This window comes from Tinamus guttatus, unplaced genomic scaffold (genome assembly GCF_059628265.1).
Source record: "Tinamus guttatus ecotype Peru unplaced genomic scaffold, ASM5962826v1 Tinamus_guttatus_pri_ptg000288l, whole genome shotgun sequence".
Taxonomy (NCBI): Eukaryota; Metazoa; Chordata; class Aves; order Tinamiformes; family Tinamidae; genus Tinamus; species Tinamus guttatus.
In genome coordinates this window covers 3,306,938-3,326,380 of record NW_028288822.1, presented here as the reverse complement: position 1 = coordinate 3,326,380, position 19,443 = coordinate 3,306,938, and the positions used below count along the sequence as shown (strand labels likewise).

General features: G+C 38.7%; 1 protein-coding gene across 1 annotated transcript in view; it reads right to left on the bottom strand.

The window, feature by feature from the left end:
• Positions 1 to 994: 994 nt before the first annotated feature.
• TRPC3 (transient receptor potential cation channel subfamily C member 3) overlaps positions 995 to 19,443 on the bottom strand; it is a 34,380-nt gene continuing 15,931 nt past the window's right edge. The window contains exons 4-12 of the mRNA XM_088527678.1: positions 13,122 to 13,286; positions 10,653 to 10,869; positions 8,819 to 9,052; positions 7,251 to 7,515; positions 5,444 to 5,639; positions 4,653 to 4,862; positions 3,718 to 3,801; positions 2,652 to 2,727; positions 995 to 1,307 (exon numbers count right to left, since the gene is read on the bottom strand). Coding sequence (XP_088383804.1) covers positions 1,165 to 1,307; positions 2,652 to 2,727; positions 3,718 to 3,801; positions 4,653 to 4,862; positions 5,444 to 5,639; positions 7,251 to 7,515; positions 8,819 to 9,052; positions 10,653 to 10,869; positions 13,122 to 13,286 — 1,590 coding nt within the window. The 3' untranslated portion in view covers positions 995 to 1,164. The remainder of the gene's footprint in view (positions 1,308 to 2,651; positions 2,728 to 3,717; positions 3,802 to 4,652; positions 4,863 to 5,443; positions 5,640 to 7,250; positions 7,516 to 8,818; positions 9,053 to 10,652; positions 10,870 to 13,121; positions 13,287 to 19,443) is intronic.

Here is a 19,443-nt window from a genome sequence, read left to right as displayed (position 1 = left end):
AACGGGGGCCACGCGGCCCCCAGGTGGCTCCCCATTGGCCACGCGGCAGAGGGGGCGGGCCTGCAGGCAGGGACGCGCCGTGGTTGGTCAGAGCGGCTCCAGCGGGGGAAGCGGCCCCCGCCCGCTCTCTTTGAGGGAAGGCGGCAGCGCCTTTGGGATCATGGCTGGGGGGGGACTGTGTCACATCGGCGGTTTTAAGGCGAATAAACCTACTTTTGGAACTTAAATCTAAAAATTGGACAGCTCAGGGCTGCTGAGACAGCACCTGAAAGACCGAGCGCACGTTGAGACCTGGGGCGTCTCTCACAGAAGTTGTTTTGGGTACATGTTCACGTAACCCTGTGCATGACACCACCGAGGAGGCGTATTTTATTTAACAGTATTTTGTATATTTTATTTAATAACAAGCATCGGAGGCGTTACCGAGAAGTGCGTAACAAAAGACCAGCCCTGCCCCCACTGCACTTTAAAAAATTCATTTCTACCACATAAAGGGGAGTTTTGGACCGAGGTCACATTACTTTCGAAAGTATTTTTTAAAAAAAAAATCCTATTCCTTGCTGTTGAAAGTAAGTATGCTGAATTAAGAAAAAGCTATTTTTTATGTGTGCAGGTGCATATATACATACATATTAAACAGTGCTTCTAAAGTTACATTCACACTTACCTGCCTTCCATGGAGTGCCTGTGAGGGTACAGTGATGGGGTGCTAGTGTCGCTAATGAAGAACATAAAAGAGTTCAAGTAATCCTTCACTGCTTGCTAACTGACTTATTAGATAGGCAATCGTCCTCTTCATACCCCACTGTTGTAAGAAACAGGACACTACACTGTGTACAGTATTGTAATCTTTTCTTGCAAATTTAGTGCAAAGAATTTTCAGCATTCATTCATAAACCTGTTAAAATACTAGTCATTCGTACCTTCTTAAAATGCATAAATGCAAAAAAGTGTGATAATTTTTGCTTTTAAACACTTAAAATGGAGAGAGCAATCGTTGTGTCATGAGTTAATAAAATTTCCTTAAGACTAAATTCCAGAGAAGCTGTACATAAAATTATTTAGTGCTAAAAATCTACAATACATTTTTCAAGTATAAGATACTGAAATATTATTGCCAATAAATAGTTGTGCTGTAGTCAAAGCCATGGTTCACCTGCTGAATCATTCACATCTCAACATATTAGGATTTAGTTTTTCACTGAGTTTATGTATTAAAATTGCTAACTCTTCTGTTGCTTGGGACTTATCTTCCAAAAGTTCATAGCGAAGACTGGAGATATCTTGCTTGATTTCCTTTAATTCACCTGTATTAATCATTGAAAGAAATACTTGTTAGCAAAGTTTGTTATATGTTCATAAAATAATGTTCTGTCAAGAAACACCAGAGCCTATTTCAGAATTATTTCCATATGCTTATCCCAAAATGTTGCCGAGAGCAGGGGCAGCAGCAACACTCAGCGTGTGAGAATGTGTCCACCCCTGGATTGTGCCCAAGGTATTTTCATAATCCAGCACACGCTACTAATGTTGTGTTTCACAGATACACCGAATATCAAATACTCACAAATCCCTTTATATAGGTTAATGAATTAATCACAGCAACACCGCTGAGCAGCTGGTAAATATTAGTATTTATCCCCCCCCACTTCAGAGAGAAAAGGCAAAGAGATTTTTTTCTGAAGTGATATGCTTAGAACAACACAGGAAAAGTGTGGCAGAGCTGGCAATAAAACTCACAGCTTCTGAGTCTCTCTCCTCTTCCTTAACAATATCCTTTGAATTAGAAAAAGTCAACCAATTTAATATTATGATAGAAGCCAACACAGGCACCAACACCCCAGCTAACTGGGAACCACCTTAGTCAGGAAACAGCGGTCAAGGCCAGGTTTGTAACAAGCAACTGGACATTCATTATATGCTCAGATCAAGAAAGGAAGGTTTTTGTTTGTTTGTTTGTTTTTAATTTAAATACTACTATTCTTGGAAATATTAGGCTTACTAATTCTTACATGCTATCCTCTGCAGGAAATTGTCATGTATGAAACAGTACAAGAGAATACCTAAGGTACCAGCAAGCCTGGCAAAATGCTGTCTCTGCTTTGCAGCCAAGCCTGCAGTTCAGGTGTTAGCCAGCTTGCACAAAGTGGACTTGCCTCTAGGAAAATCATGATGTACATCATGATTTTTCCACACATTAACTGCCTTACTCATGTGAGTGTGTGTATATAAATACCCATGCAGGCATCAGGGCATTGGGAAGACCTGAACTCCACAGTTATTAGTGAGAACATGTGGTCTTTGGATTCCTCCAGCTTACGGGAACAAAACTATTGTTGGCACAGTTACTTGCATCTTCAAAGCACAGAGCTGGCCCTGAAAAGGTCATTAGTCTATAACCTCATGATCTTTCCCTAGAGAGCAGAGTGCTGCCCTCATCCTGACTACTTCATTTCGAGATTTGCCCAGACCTCATAAGGGTTTGTTCTGTGTTGTTGTTGTTGTTTTACCCCTCAGGCTTGCATTTCATTGCTGGAAGGCAGGAGAAAGGGGGACTGTGTGCACCGGAGTCATCCTCCAACTGGGAGTCAAGGTGTGTGTCTGGCGTGGCAAAAACTGCCTCTGAATGCTACAACTGCAGTGTCTCTTACCTTCATTTACTTCATCATTTTCTTTGTCCACTTGTGCTTTCAAAACATAACGTTTTATCAGCCTCTTCATTATTTGCTGCCAGATTAAAAACAGTTATACAATCAGATAAGCATTTATACTGAACCTCTGCTTACTTTCATTTATGAACAGTATTTCTCACTTCCTCATAAGCAAAAGAACTATCAGCCCTAGATGAAGCAGTTGTCTTGTATGGGCTTTTTTTGTGTCATACACATATTCAGCATTCCAACAAAGCACCTTTCTCACTGTTACCTCTTATTTACAGGATATCACCACTGATTGCAGGGAACATGGACAATACAGAAATATTGAATGTAGTTTCATTTATTTTAATGCAGTGTAACAGAAAGAAACAAGGACATTTGGCTTAGTGTGAACAGCTTGCATTTTCAGAAGTCACCAGATGTTCTGACAGAGGTTTATACACTACAGGATGTGCAAACCCAATGATACGGTCTAACTACTGTGTATATCATTACCAATGTAAAATTGCAGGGATGAAAGAAAATCTGTATTTTGTCTAGCACTTTTCTGCCATGATCTTGACATCCTTAGCACATGTCCAGCCACTTGTATGGTGATATCGAGGATCTTATGCAACACAGAATTCTTCCCTAAACAAAACCCTCTGAGCACCAGCACTAGCATATGGTGCCAGATCTGCTGTAGTTATTTTGGCCAAGAACAAGCTCTAGGTAATCAAGTATGCCACAGCTGTTCTGGGCATTAGCTGACCATACCTGTTCTTGGCATCGACTCCTGGCTCCCCTTCCCTTATTCCAATATAAATACTCTGAAAAGGGCTGCTTAGAGTGGTTATGGTATCTTTAGAACCTGAGTAGACCAGGCCTTGGACATTCTGACCTGGAGCAGGAGGCTGGACTAGATAATATACAAGGGTCCCTTCCAATCTGAACAGTCTGTAATTCTATGAAATAAAGGGTATGAAATAATTACTCAATTTATGTGATGCACAATTAATACAGATATCTATCTACTTTCACACACTTCCGTTACTCAGCAGTGGCCAGTGTACGTACTCACCTGATACCGTGTTGGCTGATTGAGAATACTGTTAAAACTGTGTGATTCAAAAACCCTGGAGTTCGACTGAGTGAAAAGGTTTAACTAGGAAACAATGAAACAAAATTCAAACACTTATGGAATTCATAGTTAAAAGTCATCTGCCTTTTTTTTTTTTTCTTGGAGATGTTTCTATATTCACTACTTTAGAAGCTTATTTTCAAAAGAAAACACACTGATTGCCTGATTGCCTTGATTTATTTTTTTAAACACTGCTCTTTGCAACGATCCTGTTCACAGCATAGCTTCAAAGCAATTGTGCTCACAGAGTTCAGAAGATTACCACTTGAAAGCAGGAATGAATGACCAGATCAAGGAAAGACTCTCTAAAGTGTCTTTGGCAAAGGGTTATTGTCAAACTGCACCCTTAGGCACACACTCAGCTACAAGAAAGCTCAAAGCCATTTCTGCCCAGGTCAAAGTAGCTGCAAAGTGGTTCTTCTGAAGCACAGTTTTCAGGAATAGCAATACGTATAGAAAACTGGTCCCTGCTCAGTTGTCAGAGGATCAGCTGATTCCATCACAAAGGCATCACATTCCCTCACACATTGCCTATGCTGGTGAAAGGAAAAACTAGCTCTTCATACTAGGAGTTGTGGTCTATGAAATTCAACTGTACGGTGGCATCTCTCCAGCAGAGGCTGAAGGCATTTTTTGTTCAATATTTAGGTCATTCCACATGGGAATTACTTGCATCTTTGATGACTCAGTTATTTTTGTTAAAACTGTGTTTTTGCAAGTGACAACATGAATTATAGATCTATAAATATAAATGCTTAATCATCAGAATTATATGCTAACAATTATTAATTAACAAATTATCTGCTAAAATGGAAAGCAGAAAGCTGAGTTAGAAAAATAACTCATGACTACATTCAGAAGATTTTAGTACCTACCCTAGATTTGGAATTGCCCATTCCCATTTCAATGTCCTTCTGCAGCCGTCTCCTCCTGCACTTAGAAAAGTTAATGATCCTCATGATGAAATAGAAAAAAGATTTGGGGCTTGGTACAAGACTGAACGGTGGAGGTAATGTTTTTCCATCGTCAAAATATGACAACCAGAGTTTAGAACGGGCAAATTTCCATTCTACATCACTGTCGTCCTGCATTAAGACACAAGACAGGGATGTGCTTTGTTTTCATGATATGTAAAACTCCTTCCAAATTAAAAATCTTTTAAATATCTAACTTTATGTAAAATAAAAATGTCACTTACTTACAAGTAAGATTCCTAGTAGTTCTGCAAAAATGCAACTGCTTTATTGAATCTACTTTAACTAAAATTCAGCTGGGTCTCTTTATGTCAACATCTCATTACTGGTACTTAGTTCAAGCATGTGAACTATTTAAACATGAGTTATTTTTGCACAGAATGAAAGCTAATATATTAACCCTCTGCTATTTATAGAAGAACATTTTTAAAGCCTTTTTTTCTTCTTTTCTTTAAATTGGCTACATGAACTTTGTACTCATTCAAAAGGTGCAATTCTATTGGCTTCCAGGCATGCGCAGTATAAACTATTAAGATTTCACAGCTTTTTACATAACTATGAACACAAACCATGACTTACAAAGTGTCAAATTTGTTTTCATGAAGAAATCTCATCAAAAACTGACAGACTGATTTTGTCCTCATACTTTCTAACCAAAGTTTTACCAGTCTGAACTTGATTTCAAGTCATACCTCAATCTCCTGATACGAACTGTTGATCATGGCAATCAGCATGTTGAGCAGAACTACAACCATCGTTACATTGTATATGCCATAAAGAACATAACCAATGTTCTCTATGAATTTATGATCGTATTTGAGGACAACCGAGGTTACTTCAGACAAGCCAAATATTGACCAAAATAAAGTCTTGAAACTTTCTTCCACTCTGTATGAAAAGAGGAAAGCGTTATTACTAGTTACACAAATAAAAGCATAAGCTGTGTTTAAAACAAACAATAAACAATCTCCAGTAATGTGTCCATGACCCAAGTCTGTAGCAATTTTAATTTAGGCATTGATCAAAATAAGATCCTTAAGATCTAAAAACTAAGAAAACGTGTTCACAGACTGCCTGAATTCTCCACTGTGCTCCATCACATCACACGTACTAAAGCTGTAACACTGGTAAAGCATGCAAAATTCATTCAGGTACTCAAAAAATATTTGTCAAAGACTGAAAGCTCAATACCAGAGAAAAAGGAACTGGAAGGCTATCACGTTTGCAGAGGTTGAGATGAAGCACATTTCCCTTTCAGTCTAATTCTGTTCTAACTACCCCTGTTGAAACCACAGTGGGATGCGGGCACATCGGTAGGAAGCAGACACCTCAACACCCCTCAGGCTCCAGGCTCAGGACAGGCTGAGTCCTGAGGGAGCTGCCTCTTGGCAGGTTCACACCTTCGGGATTGTCCTCACACTGCTGTTCCTCCTGCAACCCATTCCTCCGGAATGGAAGCTAAGAGATGTAGAAAATCAATAAAAAGGTTGATCCTACTTTTAAAAAGGTACATTTCATTGTACAGAATTTACTGGAAATTACTTTTTTGTATTGCTATTATCTGCACTCAATATCTGGAATAAGAAATTTTAAAATAAATATCATTATACTTCATTCTTTATCTAAAGGAACAACAATAAGGAAGAACAAGTGTAAAAAAAAAAGTCACGTCGAAGGAAAAGTCATGGAATCAAATACATGAATACACTGCACTTTTTACAAAAGCTCAGTTGAAGAAAGATGGGAGAAAGAATAAAGTTGACGCATCCACAGAACTACTTCTGGTTTGGGATATCCTAAACATTTAAGTTCCAACATAACTCTGTTTCAGGAAGTAAAAAAAATGGAAATCAGACAGAAATCTCAGAGAAGATCATGGCAAGTGAATCTAATTGCCCAAGATGCAATTCACAGCTAGTGCTCTTTTGCACTCATGTAACTCATGTAACAGCAAGTGGATGCAAAGATAGCATGCAAATTGTAAATCTGATTCAAAAAGGTTCAATGCAATTCATAGATTTCTTTTAGTACTGATCCAAGAAAAACACATCACTACAGAACTGCTACCTTCACTTCTCAAAAGATTGAAGGATTATTTGGAGGCCCGTTTCTGACAGCTACATTCCTCTCTGTGTATCAGTTAGGTCTGTCAGAGCACAGTGTAACTCTACTGGTTGATATTGAAAAATATAATTCTGGGGAAATCAGTAACATTTTCTTGCAGTTGCTGTTCGCAAGTTTGTATGATTACCATGATATAGAGGTAAAATTATTTTAATGGCAGCTTCTTCTATGTACATAGGATAGGTGTATGGATAGGATGGGCTTTTGTATTCTGCTTTCTAAGGCTCTAACATACCTGATTTCTCACTGACTTGAACAGCCTTCAGTTACAATGTAATGCTAGGAGAGACCTTGCAGTAGTCACAGACTTTGTTACCTTTGTGGAAAACTGAAAATTTCCTATTTCCTTTTGCTTGAATACAGCATCATACTTACGTTGTAAAGGCCGGATTTAGTTTAGCTCCAAGGTAGTAGGAATACAGTATGAACATTCCAATCATAAATGCAAGAAAGACCATAATGAAAAGGACCATAAACTTGAAAATGTCCTTAACAGTCCTTCCAAGGGAAATCTGCAGGGGCCCAAAACTCTCATTTGCAGGCAGGATATATGCAATCCGAGAAAAGCTAAGCACAACAGCAATTGCATAAAGGCCTTCAGATATTATCTGAGGATCAGATGGGAGCCATTTATCTCTAGCTGGAAGACATGAAATACAGACATAGAGAGTTATTCATTTATCATATTGTTTAAAAAATATTGATAAGATTTGTCATGAACATGCCTGCAACTAGCAGAGACAAGTATCTGGGGAGTCTAGTAGCCTCTACTCTGTTCTTGTTTCCTTTAAGTCACAAATACGGAAAGTAAATTACATTTTACTAGAAGAAAATTATACTTGCTTCAAGATGAAAATCTCTTCTACAGTGTGTACTTTAACAGAACTATGTAACAATAAATAATTTCTTACTGCCTTTCATAACATGACCATGAGATTAAGCTCTTTTAATATGTACTGTCTAAAGCCAATAATTAACTCACATTTTGGGGCTTATTAGTGGAAAATTAATAGTATTGGTTGAAGAACTTTTTTTTTCCCATTACATGAAACTTTTGCCATTGTTACAAATTCAGGATATAACTTGGAGCAAACTAAGGTCATGGATATTCTTTACATTGACCTCAGTGGAAACAGGATCACAATTTTTACTTACAATATGTTCAGAAATAGTAGAGTTCATTTACAAATAATAAATTCTTTATTACGTGAGTTAATGCATCCTTGTAGCAAAATACCACTGTATTAAAATGTGCTTAACACCAAAATTATGTGTACAAAAATAATATTTATTTACAGATTCAGTTGCTCATATACCAGTTAAAGTAACAAAGTCTGGTATTGTAATATATTGAAGCTCATAAAGTACACTGACAGCAGCACATGCAGGCCTCCGTTGATAGCTGCAAATAGAAATTATTTACACCTTTAATTATAATATTTACACTGCAATAACTATTTAATACTTCTATCTGCACAGGACTTCCCTGGTTCTGGCATAAGCTTCTTCCTTAATCATAAAATGTTGAAATGTTGATAAACCTTTAGGGATATGAATGGTTCTAATGAATCAACCAAAGAAGAATTCACATCAAAACTGTATTAGTTCTGTGTAAAATCAAGAATAGAGATAGCTTGGAAAAAAGTATAAACAGTTTGAGAAAAACAATTAAAGTGTGCACAGTTACATTTGAACTGATTCTGTCCTTCCTAATGTTTGTTTTTAACACTTTGGCAAGCTTGTTTATCAAATTAGCATAGTAAGTATTGTTTAAATATCAGAGAAGTAAACCAAAGGCAGAAAATATTAGGTAATATTATGATCATCAACATATGCAAATACTCATCTTAAGGCTTAAAAATGCCAGTTAATTTCATAGCGTAAATGAATGTCAATCAGATCTTCTATTTTAAGATAGAAATTTGCAGAAAAAATAAACACACCATAAGTAAAATATTCTACTTCTGGTGGAAGTGTGACTTCAGAGAGGTCACTCTCTGCAATGTAGTTGTCCACATATTGTTGTGCTTTTGTGGCCTGCAGAAACGCTAGAAGCCTTGCTGTGAAAGCGGCAATGAAAATGGACAGCATCCCAAAATCCAAAACATTCCACAACTGCAAAATATATTCCCTGGGTCCTTCCAGCCAAAGCTCTTTGCATTCTGACCACATCATACCTGCAACAAAAAATGACAAAACACAGCAATGTTGGTCACACTGCTTTCATTTAAGCTTTTTGTATTCTCCCATCACATGAAACCAGGGGATACAAGTAGAGCAGAAAATCACTTATTTGCTGTGTCACAGAGCTGTCATACACGCTGGATATGTCTCTTTTGGTTTTAACAGGATTGATCAAATTCCAAGATCTTAATCAATATACCAGGATAAAGTTCAGTCCTCTCCATACTATATAAAGTAGCACCATAACTTTCCAATAAACCTGCATATGGAATGAAAGCAAAAGCCTAACAACATGCCAAGTTCCTAAAGAAGAAAAAAAAAATAATGTTTAAAAAGTCTCCTCATTATTTTAGCATTTAGATTTACGTAACACTTCTTAATCAAAAGGGCTAATTGTTACAGAAAGGTACAACTCACAACTGTATAGATGACAACATGTAACTTGCAAAATTAGAGTACTGGTTCTCCATAGAATAAGACGCCCTTCAGAACGTGAAGGGAAATTTAGCTATTGTAATTCAAATAATTCCGCTTTCTTAGTCAAACTTCTCCCCAGAGATTCATTCACAAGCAACTAATCCAGACCACAATCCCATCACAATTTAGAGATGTAATTGTTGAGAATCATGATTTTTCCTTACTTCAAAATGTTTCGGCGGGGGGTTGGGGAGGGAGGGGAGGAGAACAGAGAGAGAGAGAGAGAGAGAGGTTTTTTTTTGCTTGTTTCCCTGGAGGAATAATGCAAAGGGGTTCTGCTGAACAGACCTATGCCATTAGACTCTCCAATCTAAATTGTAATTTTGCTGTCACCTCAAGCATATGCACAGCAGCCACACACTGGATTTGCTTGGACTGGTCAGCTCTTAAGAACCAAAGTAATTTCTCACAGTAACCAAGTCCCAGAGATCATCAAAATCACAATCTTTACCCTCCATTAAATAAAGCAATAAAGAAGTAGTTCCCCACCAGCTGGGACTCCCCAAAAGGCAGCACACACAAGGGATACTCCTAAAATAATGCAGTTCAAGATTAAACATTGCTTAAACCAGAAGACATCAAAGATTCAAAAATTGGGGTGAGGCCCCTTTATGCAGTAGCCAGAGTAATACTTCTTCCACATTCACCAGCTAGTAAAACCTGAGAATGCTACATCATCATGTGGCTAACTGATGTTTTCCTACGAACATAGGAACCTGACCTTGATTAAAAAAAAAAAAAAAGTAAATAAATAAAAAACTAGAACATGCCATTTTCTGCCATACATAGCTTCACATAAGGCTGGCAGCTGACCAACTTTGTGGCTTGGTGACAGCACACAGTGCAGAGGCCTCCTGAGTCCTGCTTGGGGCTGCACCCCAGGTATAAAGCAGTCCAGTCATCCCTTTTATGGCCCCAACCTGCTCTTCCCACTATTTTCCCTCCCACGCAAGCACAGAGATGCTCTTTCTAGTTTGCAAGTAGTAACCAGCCCCAAGTGCTTATTTCTAACCATGCAGTAGCTGAAGGGAAGGTCTGGGACAGATACCTCTCTCTTTTCAAATTTCCATCTCCAGGAAGACGGCTGATAGAGAGATGAAGGGGTAATATACCTACCAAGTACCCATACCATAATCAGCATTTCTGTCCAGGTGAACTGGGTAGTCTTCACCCTAAAGATCTGCTTAGGGTAATCAGTAACAGTGACATTGGGTAGCGTTGTTATTCCTTCAAATCTGTCTGAAGCATTGAACACCAGCAGGCCTAGGAAAATAATGAAGGATGCTGCATGTGCCACAAATTTCATAAATGGGCTTCGAAGAATTCTTCCAAGCTGTGAAGACAAAACAAAAGCAGTCACTCATCCTCCTCACAGAAACTTTTTCATCCAGTTTTTCAGAAGCATAAAGAGGCACCCCAATCTCAGGACAATCAGAAACAAAACTTTTACTCTCTACTCAGGAATATTAAGGACAAGAAAGTGCCATTCCGAACAGGAGGCCCCCAAAGGCAGCCCTGTGGGGGGTCATCCTCTTTGGGAGCGTTCATGTTATTCCATAAACCCTAGATGGCAATGTTTGCAGGGAAATGCTCCAAGGAATCACAGACATACACAGTTTGCTAGCCTTAGCCTGCAGCCAGTGTTGAAAGTGCCAGAGGAGGGCCCACCTCACTGAGGTGACCACGGGCAGCCTCCTTCACAGCGCAGTGACAGCACAACGCCGAGGTGCCAACGCCGCCTCAAAGAGCGTGGGCAGCGCGAGGCTCCTCCGCACGCTGGGGCCTGTGCACTGGCTCCAGGACAGGGACGGCACCAAGACTCCCTGCTGGCACTCTGGGGACCTCCGTGATGGACTGCCCATTTGAACTCACCAGTCTCTCCCAGCTCAGCTCCCTTTGGAAAGATCAGCACCTTTGGGATGCAGCCCATGTCCGCACCGTGAGCGCGGCTGCGTGTGTGCCCTGCCTCTGTGCAGGCAGCTGGCCTCACCTCAGCGCCCGCACACCGCTGTGGCCCGCGGGGCTCTTGGGCTCCCTCCATGCACGAGGACCACGTGCTGCTCGCCACGGAGTGGCTACTCTGTATTACTGCCAGTACACAGTGCGCTCCTGAGGAGCCATCCCACCCACAGCCAACTGTGCTCAGGCATGCGGCGCTGCAAGGAACCTTCCTGCTCTGTGGAATGGTTCCTCCAAAGCTGGAGTCGCCGACTCTGGACCGAGCAGATCGGCACACGCAGAACAGATTTACTACCTATGCAAACAGCCTCAGTACCCTTTCCTCCTCCTGACCTTTAGAAAGCATTTTGAAATTACAGTATCAAACAACTGATCTAAATGCACAGTACTTTTATTTGACATAAGCACGAGGAAAAATGTCAGGTGTCTCTGGTACTGGGATTAAAGCTCAAGGACAAACGTCACTTTTCCATATTAGCCACTAGCTAAAAAAATTAATATGTTTCTATAATATAGAGCTGTAAGGAATATCTTCACTACTGATAATCACAGAAAGAAGCATTTCACAGAATAATTTAAATAATTATACCATTTCATAAAGGCTAATCTTTAAAGAAAACAGTTAATGCAGAGAAAACACCACATTCACTTGAAATACGCAAGGGATGAGCAAAATCTTATTCCTTTTAAAGTCGAGCTACAAAGGCAAAATATAAGTTCAAATGAAACTCAGATTTCTCTGCTGCACAGTTAATGGAAAAAGAAAATTCTAGGACTATATTCAGCACAGAAGTATATTTATTTAAAAAATCTTTAAAGACAAAGAAATTTAGAGATATCTTCTTACTACTCCTGATATATAGAAGGTCTATCAATACATTTCATTCTCAGATAGCTCAGATGTTACAGGCAGTAAGGATTTCAAAGAAACTTCTCTTATTTTCATTTTGAAATTAGCAGGAAATGTAGAAGCACTTGTTCATTTTTGTATCATTTTTAAAAAAGTGTTTAGAGGTACGCTCTCTTATGAATATATCATACCAAACGGTTGGAAAGCTGTATTTAATTTGATTGCTGTTCTATGGTTCACCTGGTAAACAGACCTGCTAGCACAGTAACAGCAAATATTTTATTTAGGATTAAATTCTGCATCACTGAAGTAAACAAACATTTTATTGATGGTCTATAAAGGAACATCAGCCCTTAAAATGCCACCAGAGGAGAACTGTTATCTAATCTTCTGGACCACTGGGTGCTGACTATTAAAAATCTTCAGTACTAAAACAAATACAAGAATTCAGTTACATTGCAGAAATTTCAAAGTGAGCATGATCTAAAACTTTTTAAAAAAGCTTTCAAATTGGCTTTTTCTTTCTTTAAACCTAACAAGAACTTACATTCCCACTAATGCTTCATCATTGTAGTTCCCCCTTTACAATGTTACATAAAACAAACAGCATCATTTGGCTCAAAGCTAGAGCTCACTAAAAATATGATTATTTAGAAGCAGCAATTTCAGAAGCATCAAGGTCGAGGCACAATACTACATTTTGGATGCTCGATGCTGAAAAATAGCACCCAGAATAATACAAAGTAATTTAATACGCAATTTATAAAAGTCAATACCCTGCTACACGGTGCAATCCAATAGCCAATGGCTAGAAATGGAAGGCCCAATGCCACAACCAGCACAACCAGACACTTGATAGCTATGGTCTGCTCCCGCAGTCCTGAGAGATTTTCATACCAGATCGTCAGTAGCTGTTGCTGACAGTTGGGATGGGCCACAAACTGCAAAGAAAAAGAATGAAAATCAAGATATATTATAATATATAACACAAGTTATTATAATACAAGTTACATAAATATTACATACGTGAACAGTGAGTCTTAAGCATCTTGTGTTAATTTAGATCTTGATAAGCATGCTTTTCCTCCTTTCCTTTAAAATAAGGCTAACAGATACGGAAACTGCTGAGATGATGAAAAGCAGCACTTTGGGGAAGGGGCTGCATATGTCACCGACATGAAACTTTTTGGCTTCATTAGAACTGTGTCACCTACCCAATAGGATCCTGGCAGAGTTTGGCTTTAATCCTATCTTGCAACAATTTCTCAGCAAATCAAGCTGATGGAGAGTAGAAATTCTGGTGTAACTGTAACCCACCTTCAGCTTCTCTTCCCGCTTCTCACATGGAATGTTTGCAGACCTCCTTGAGAGCTGCTGTCATTTGGTTTGATTCTTTTACGAGTGTTCCAAATACCTCCTTCACGATTTATAAATTTTAAGTTTAGAACATACCAAGAGAAGAAGTAAACAAAGCACGAATATATGTTTAAACCTCCATGGAGGCACCAGTGGGTATTGGAAGGGTTCTTTATTCTTATATTAACTTCAATGAGGCCAGCTGTCACCTCTATTTGAAATGTCTTGGCATATGAACAAATAGTCAGAAGCCACTTATTACAAACACATTTTTCTGTTTTGTGGAAGGTAATACTTATCATGCAGTAATACATAGAAATTCAATTTTGTGAATCAGATAAGATGTTCAGGTGGTCTGATGATGGTCCAAGAACACTATAATAGACTTAGCATATTTAATGCTTTGTTATCCTTTACGTCAACTAGATAGACTTCATTTTGCGATAGTTCTTCATTTTCTCTATTCGAAGTTTGTGCCTTCGATACCATCTTAGCTGAAAAATATTAAATGCTCAAATTTGACATTTTCAAAAATAACTGTTCCCTTTTTAGTATTTTAAGATTTTTAAAGCTCTTCAGTGTACAGATTGTTATCACTGTACAGTCTCATGCTATTCTTAGATCTCCGTGTTTTGATGAGCTGTTAACATCTTAACAGAGGCTCACACAGGATTTCAAAGGTGTATACTTCACCTAAAAAAAACATTTCAGAGATTTTTCTAAGCAAGATAAAAATATTAATTGAAAATAAAATTTTATATTTATATTTATTTTTGCTGACTGGTTCATATTATTACTAATCAATAATGCTCATTTATTCTATAGCAGCAGGCCTAAAAGATAACAATCAGAGTGGGGAAACCACAAGAACAAGTTAGACTTGATATCTGAGTGAACTTCACATTTCAGTACTTAATTCAACATTCCTGAGACAATATTCATGCATCCACATAAGAATATCCTGATTATCAGTAGTCTAAGCATATACAGCTACCATTTACTTCAGTTCTCTTCTTACTTTCTTACTTCTCTTACAGCCTAACTGAGCACAGCCATAGCTAAGCACTTCTGCACCTTAAGTGCTTTAAAATCTAAAAATCAAGTAAGTATCAAACAAACATTCAGATGAAGAAATAGAGCATTCAGGTGAATGTATCAGGCTTTAATCACAAAAGACAGTCAAAGGGACAGGCAGAGAATGCTCAAGATAAAAGCGCAATTCTTCCTCAGACAATGAGTTATTTCAACATGACCTTGCTCCCCTGAGCCTTTTGTACAAGTTTTGTTAGCCCTAGCTTCTGCAGGGCTTTCCGTGAATGTCAGAAAATTGCAAGGAAGCACTTGTTCAAATGCTCAGATCCTAAATCGAGACCCATATTAAGGATCTAAAACCTATTATTAAACAGACAACTCCCATCTTTCTGATCAGCAGCAAGTAGATGCACGAGTTATCTTCCTAAGTTCAGTAAGATTTCAGCATGGGAAAAGGGTTATTTCCTAAAATAATTCTGGAATGATAAAACAAGCTGTACCCAACTATTTCAGTTGTTTTGATATGCTTCAAGCTTCATTTTCCTAAAACCACTGTGCTTGCATTTGTGGATGCACATGTACAGCCATGTTTTTTAAAGCACTGTTTATTTCTTGATGGCCAGGTTGCCTTCTCTGTGGATGGAGGAGGCTGTACTGCCACCCTATCAGGATCACTTCATAACCAGGAGCTTGCAGTCCTCGCTGGGTGCTGCTATTGAAGAAATGTCAAGGGGAGAGGACAAGGCTACAGCTCTCCATTTCCTGTCCATGGCATTTACAGCTCCATTCCTAAGTCATCATACTCACTGCTGCTATGCTCTGACCAGGGAGACTGGCCCATGTCACAAGAGCACGTGGGACGTCAGTTAAGCACAAGAACAGAAGTCCTCATTGCAAACCGAAGCTTGTTTATATTCTTGTCAAATTGGCTGATACTTCTAGCAAATTGGAATAAGAAATTAAGGCAATTGCTCCCCCCCTAAAAAAAAAAAAGATAATTCCACGTTTGATTAAGAGGGAAATTTTATCAAGTTACTTATACTTTGCTTGCCAGGTCCTGCCTGCAAAACATTTGTATTCCAAAACTCACTGAAAAGTGCATACAGTAGCACAATAGAGCAGACAAAAAAAATCAAATTAAATAGTTGGCAGTGGAAATAAGGAACCTTAACTCTCTCAGAAAAAGGAATCTGAAGCTGTTGCATGAGGTTTAAACAGGGAAGCAATCTTCATATTCTAATCTACTTTGCTCCAAAACAGAAGTATTTTGATAAGTGATTCATTAGCCAGTTAGCTCCATATTACCATAGTTTGTGCCTGTAAGGGAAGGGCAGACAGAAGTATATAAGATAAAAATGTCTGTAAGAAATTAAGATAAACTCAAGCAACATTTTTATTCCTTTAAACAGGCTGCCACACCACTAAAAGCTTATACGAGAATAAAAGTGACAGAAAGACTTCTGTTTGTGTGTGGGTAAACCAGTTGGTTTGTACATTCTGCCACATGCCCCCAGTCTCTTCTTTTGCTAGAAAAAAAATCATTCTTGATTCATGCCATTAAGTGAGAAGTCCTGTGACAAGCTCACTGTGGGCCAAGACATAGAAAAGTAGGTAATTATTTCATATTATGAAGTCATATTAAAAACTCCTGGAAAAAGGAGTGGGAGCACCCACGTCGTTCCTCCCGTTACCAGAAAAAATGGGAAGAAACACAGAAGGGAAGTGTGAAGGCAGTTAGCCTAGAACTATGGATGAGTCCAGGGGCCACTTGCATCTCATCCAGAGCTGTGTGCTAGTTTATTCCTCTATCATTTGAGGCGGAGATGAGCTCTGCCTGCACTATCTCTTTCCACAAAAATTAAAAGGAGTTAAGGAGTAAGCTGCCAACAGTTATAGCAAGTTCTGCTTTGGCAGAAAGTCTAAGAGCTCTCAAGAAGATCTTAGAGATTAATTTAATTCTTGGCAATTGCACTATTTGCACCACTTCCAAGCACCCCCAGCCATTCACATCACTTCTCCCATCCATAGAAGCTCTGAAGCTCTTTTTTTTTTTTTTTTTTTTTTTTTTTTTTTTTTTTTTCCCCCTCCATCCCTGCTGGATTATTTCTATTTACTTTGGTTGTCTTTAATCTCAGCAATTGCAACCTCTTCTCTGGCCATCTGTTTATGCATCTCTCCCCTACCATCTCACATCATTGCTCACCTACCAGTTACATCATGCTGCAACCTTGTTCTTCTGCATTTGACCTCTCTCACTTCCCATTCCATATAGTTTCGCTGTTTTTGCTACCTTATCTTGTTACCACATTTGTCTAATATTTTACAAGCTGCTCCAGATCTCACTGAAAAAAAAATGCATGCAGAATATATCCAGTCATTAAAAAAAAAAAAAACCCAGTTTTACATATCTACTTCTGAGCGCGTACTTGACAGTAACCTTTTAGATGCGTTCATTCAATTTGCATTCAGTTCCATGGCCATGAACCAAGAGATCTGTATGTAAATATTTTTCTCTATGAGTAGGAGTGAGTAAGAGTGATTATAAAGTAATGTTATTTATTCTAATATCCAAATGACTGACCTAGCAGGAACAGATCCTGGCATATTCTGATATATAAACACACTGCATACAGAGTGAAATATGAATCTTTTGTCCTGTCTATTAGAAGCTTCAGTGTTTGAAAACTAAATCCCATGGTTTTACTCAAACTCTTGTTCATTTCATTTGGAAACTCCATTCTGATTTTCATTTGAATAAGAAGTGCAGAATTTGGCCCAACATCAGCTACTCCTCTGATTTTGCTGGCAGCCCAAAAGCACAGTTAACACACCCTGCAGGAACCGGAAGCACTACTGCAGTAGCAGTTCAGCAGGGAGAGCCAGACTACTTGTTCTTTGCTGCTAATTCCCTCAGATGTTCACTGTTGGGGCTACAGTCTCAGTCCGAATCTTAGCTCCAGAATCCGTACCCTATTTGAAGGATGGGTTACTTTCTTATGCAATGTCTCAGGTATTGAGCGCAAGAGTTTCATTAGAGCTAAAAGCTGCATTTCCCAGACCACATTCCTGAGAACATTAGTTCACTTGTCATATGGTTTTTTAGTGTCTCTCCCGCCGCCACAGGGCTCATGAGCCACTTCAGGGAAGTGCAGTCCTGTTGGCTGTGCTATCTGTCTTGCAACAGTGAACTGATCCAATATAACCAACCCAGAAGTGCACGTAAAAATACTGAAAAATGAAGAAATACGGGCCACATCCTTGCCTGCTTGCTATAGTCACAGGGCTGAAACCATCCTGCACGGCATTCCCACATCTGCTGTTCTGCAGCCAGAGCAGCACTGCACTTCACAGCAGCTGCAATGGGGCCAATTTCAGCATCACAAGACCATAATGATAGAAAACTTCCCAGCTCCTTCCTCGCCAACCTTCTGTACTGACTGTATACACGGAACAGCAGTGTATGAATATGGAAACGATTCTCTATCCCCTATTTATTCCCTCCCACCACAGTCACCACTCTTGTAGGTCCCGAGCTGCTTTTCTCAGGGACTGCAACCAACCTCTTGAGTTTATCTACAAATAACTGATCTCTTGCAGGAGGGAACAAGTTGGCTACTTGGAATTGTATCACGTTACATAGATTTTTGCTATTCTTAACAGGTCTGAGTAGCTCTTTGCTCACCAGTGACAACCATCTCCTAAAAGAAAATTAAGTCTTCAGCAATAACACAGAAACATCTAGGTACGATAACATGTTTGTCTACTGAAACTACGGTTTCTTTTTCCTGCTCTTTTCAACTAACTTAAGGTTTTTTACATATTTACTTCAAAGCTGTGTTTACGATTTTTGTTAGCCATCTTTTGAGGCCACAATAAACACCAGCTTCTTCCAGCAGTCCTGACAGGTTGGTTACAAATCATTTTATATGGCAGATGGGCTCAACAGGTGGCCACATAACACAGTATTATTTCTTCTGAAAGGCACAGAGTTCTTGCAGAGATGATGAAATTATAATGGCTGTTAAGACTGGAAATTGTGGTGACCATGTAAATAGGTAGCTGTAAATAAAACATAGGCACAGCTGTATTTGAGTTCTTTTGACACTAGGCCATCATATTAACTATTTTGTGTGTTAATCTAGTAGGATATTGAGAAAGAACAGCACAGCTATGCATTGAAACTGCAATAATATATAGATTTTCAACTACAGAAAATAGGTTGTGCAATACAGAGCTTCGCTTTTGATATGTAAGATTATTTCACAAAATTGTGCTCATTAAAAATAATTTGATAGGGTTATCAGCTGAAAACACATTGCACTTTACACAAACACAGATGTGTAAACTGATGAACTGGCAATAAACTGATTAGCTGACAACAAACATTCCATGCATTTCTGGGGTTGAATCTTATAAGATTTTTTTTTTTTAAAGAACACGGAGTCAATAGTGCAGATTTTCTCTCTGTGCTGTTTTTTGATACCCACACAGATGAACTCTTTGATATAGTGTCATGTTTTAAAGAAGGGGAATAAACAATATAGTTAAAGACAATGAAAGTAATCTACTTCTCTCTTCAAAGTAATAAAATACAAACCTTTGTTCGAAAAAAATATACAATCTATTGGTAGGAATACTCATAGGACATTATAAGACTTCCTAAACTTACTTTTGAGAATTTAGTTGCCTCATTAAGTAAGGTAAAAAGCA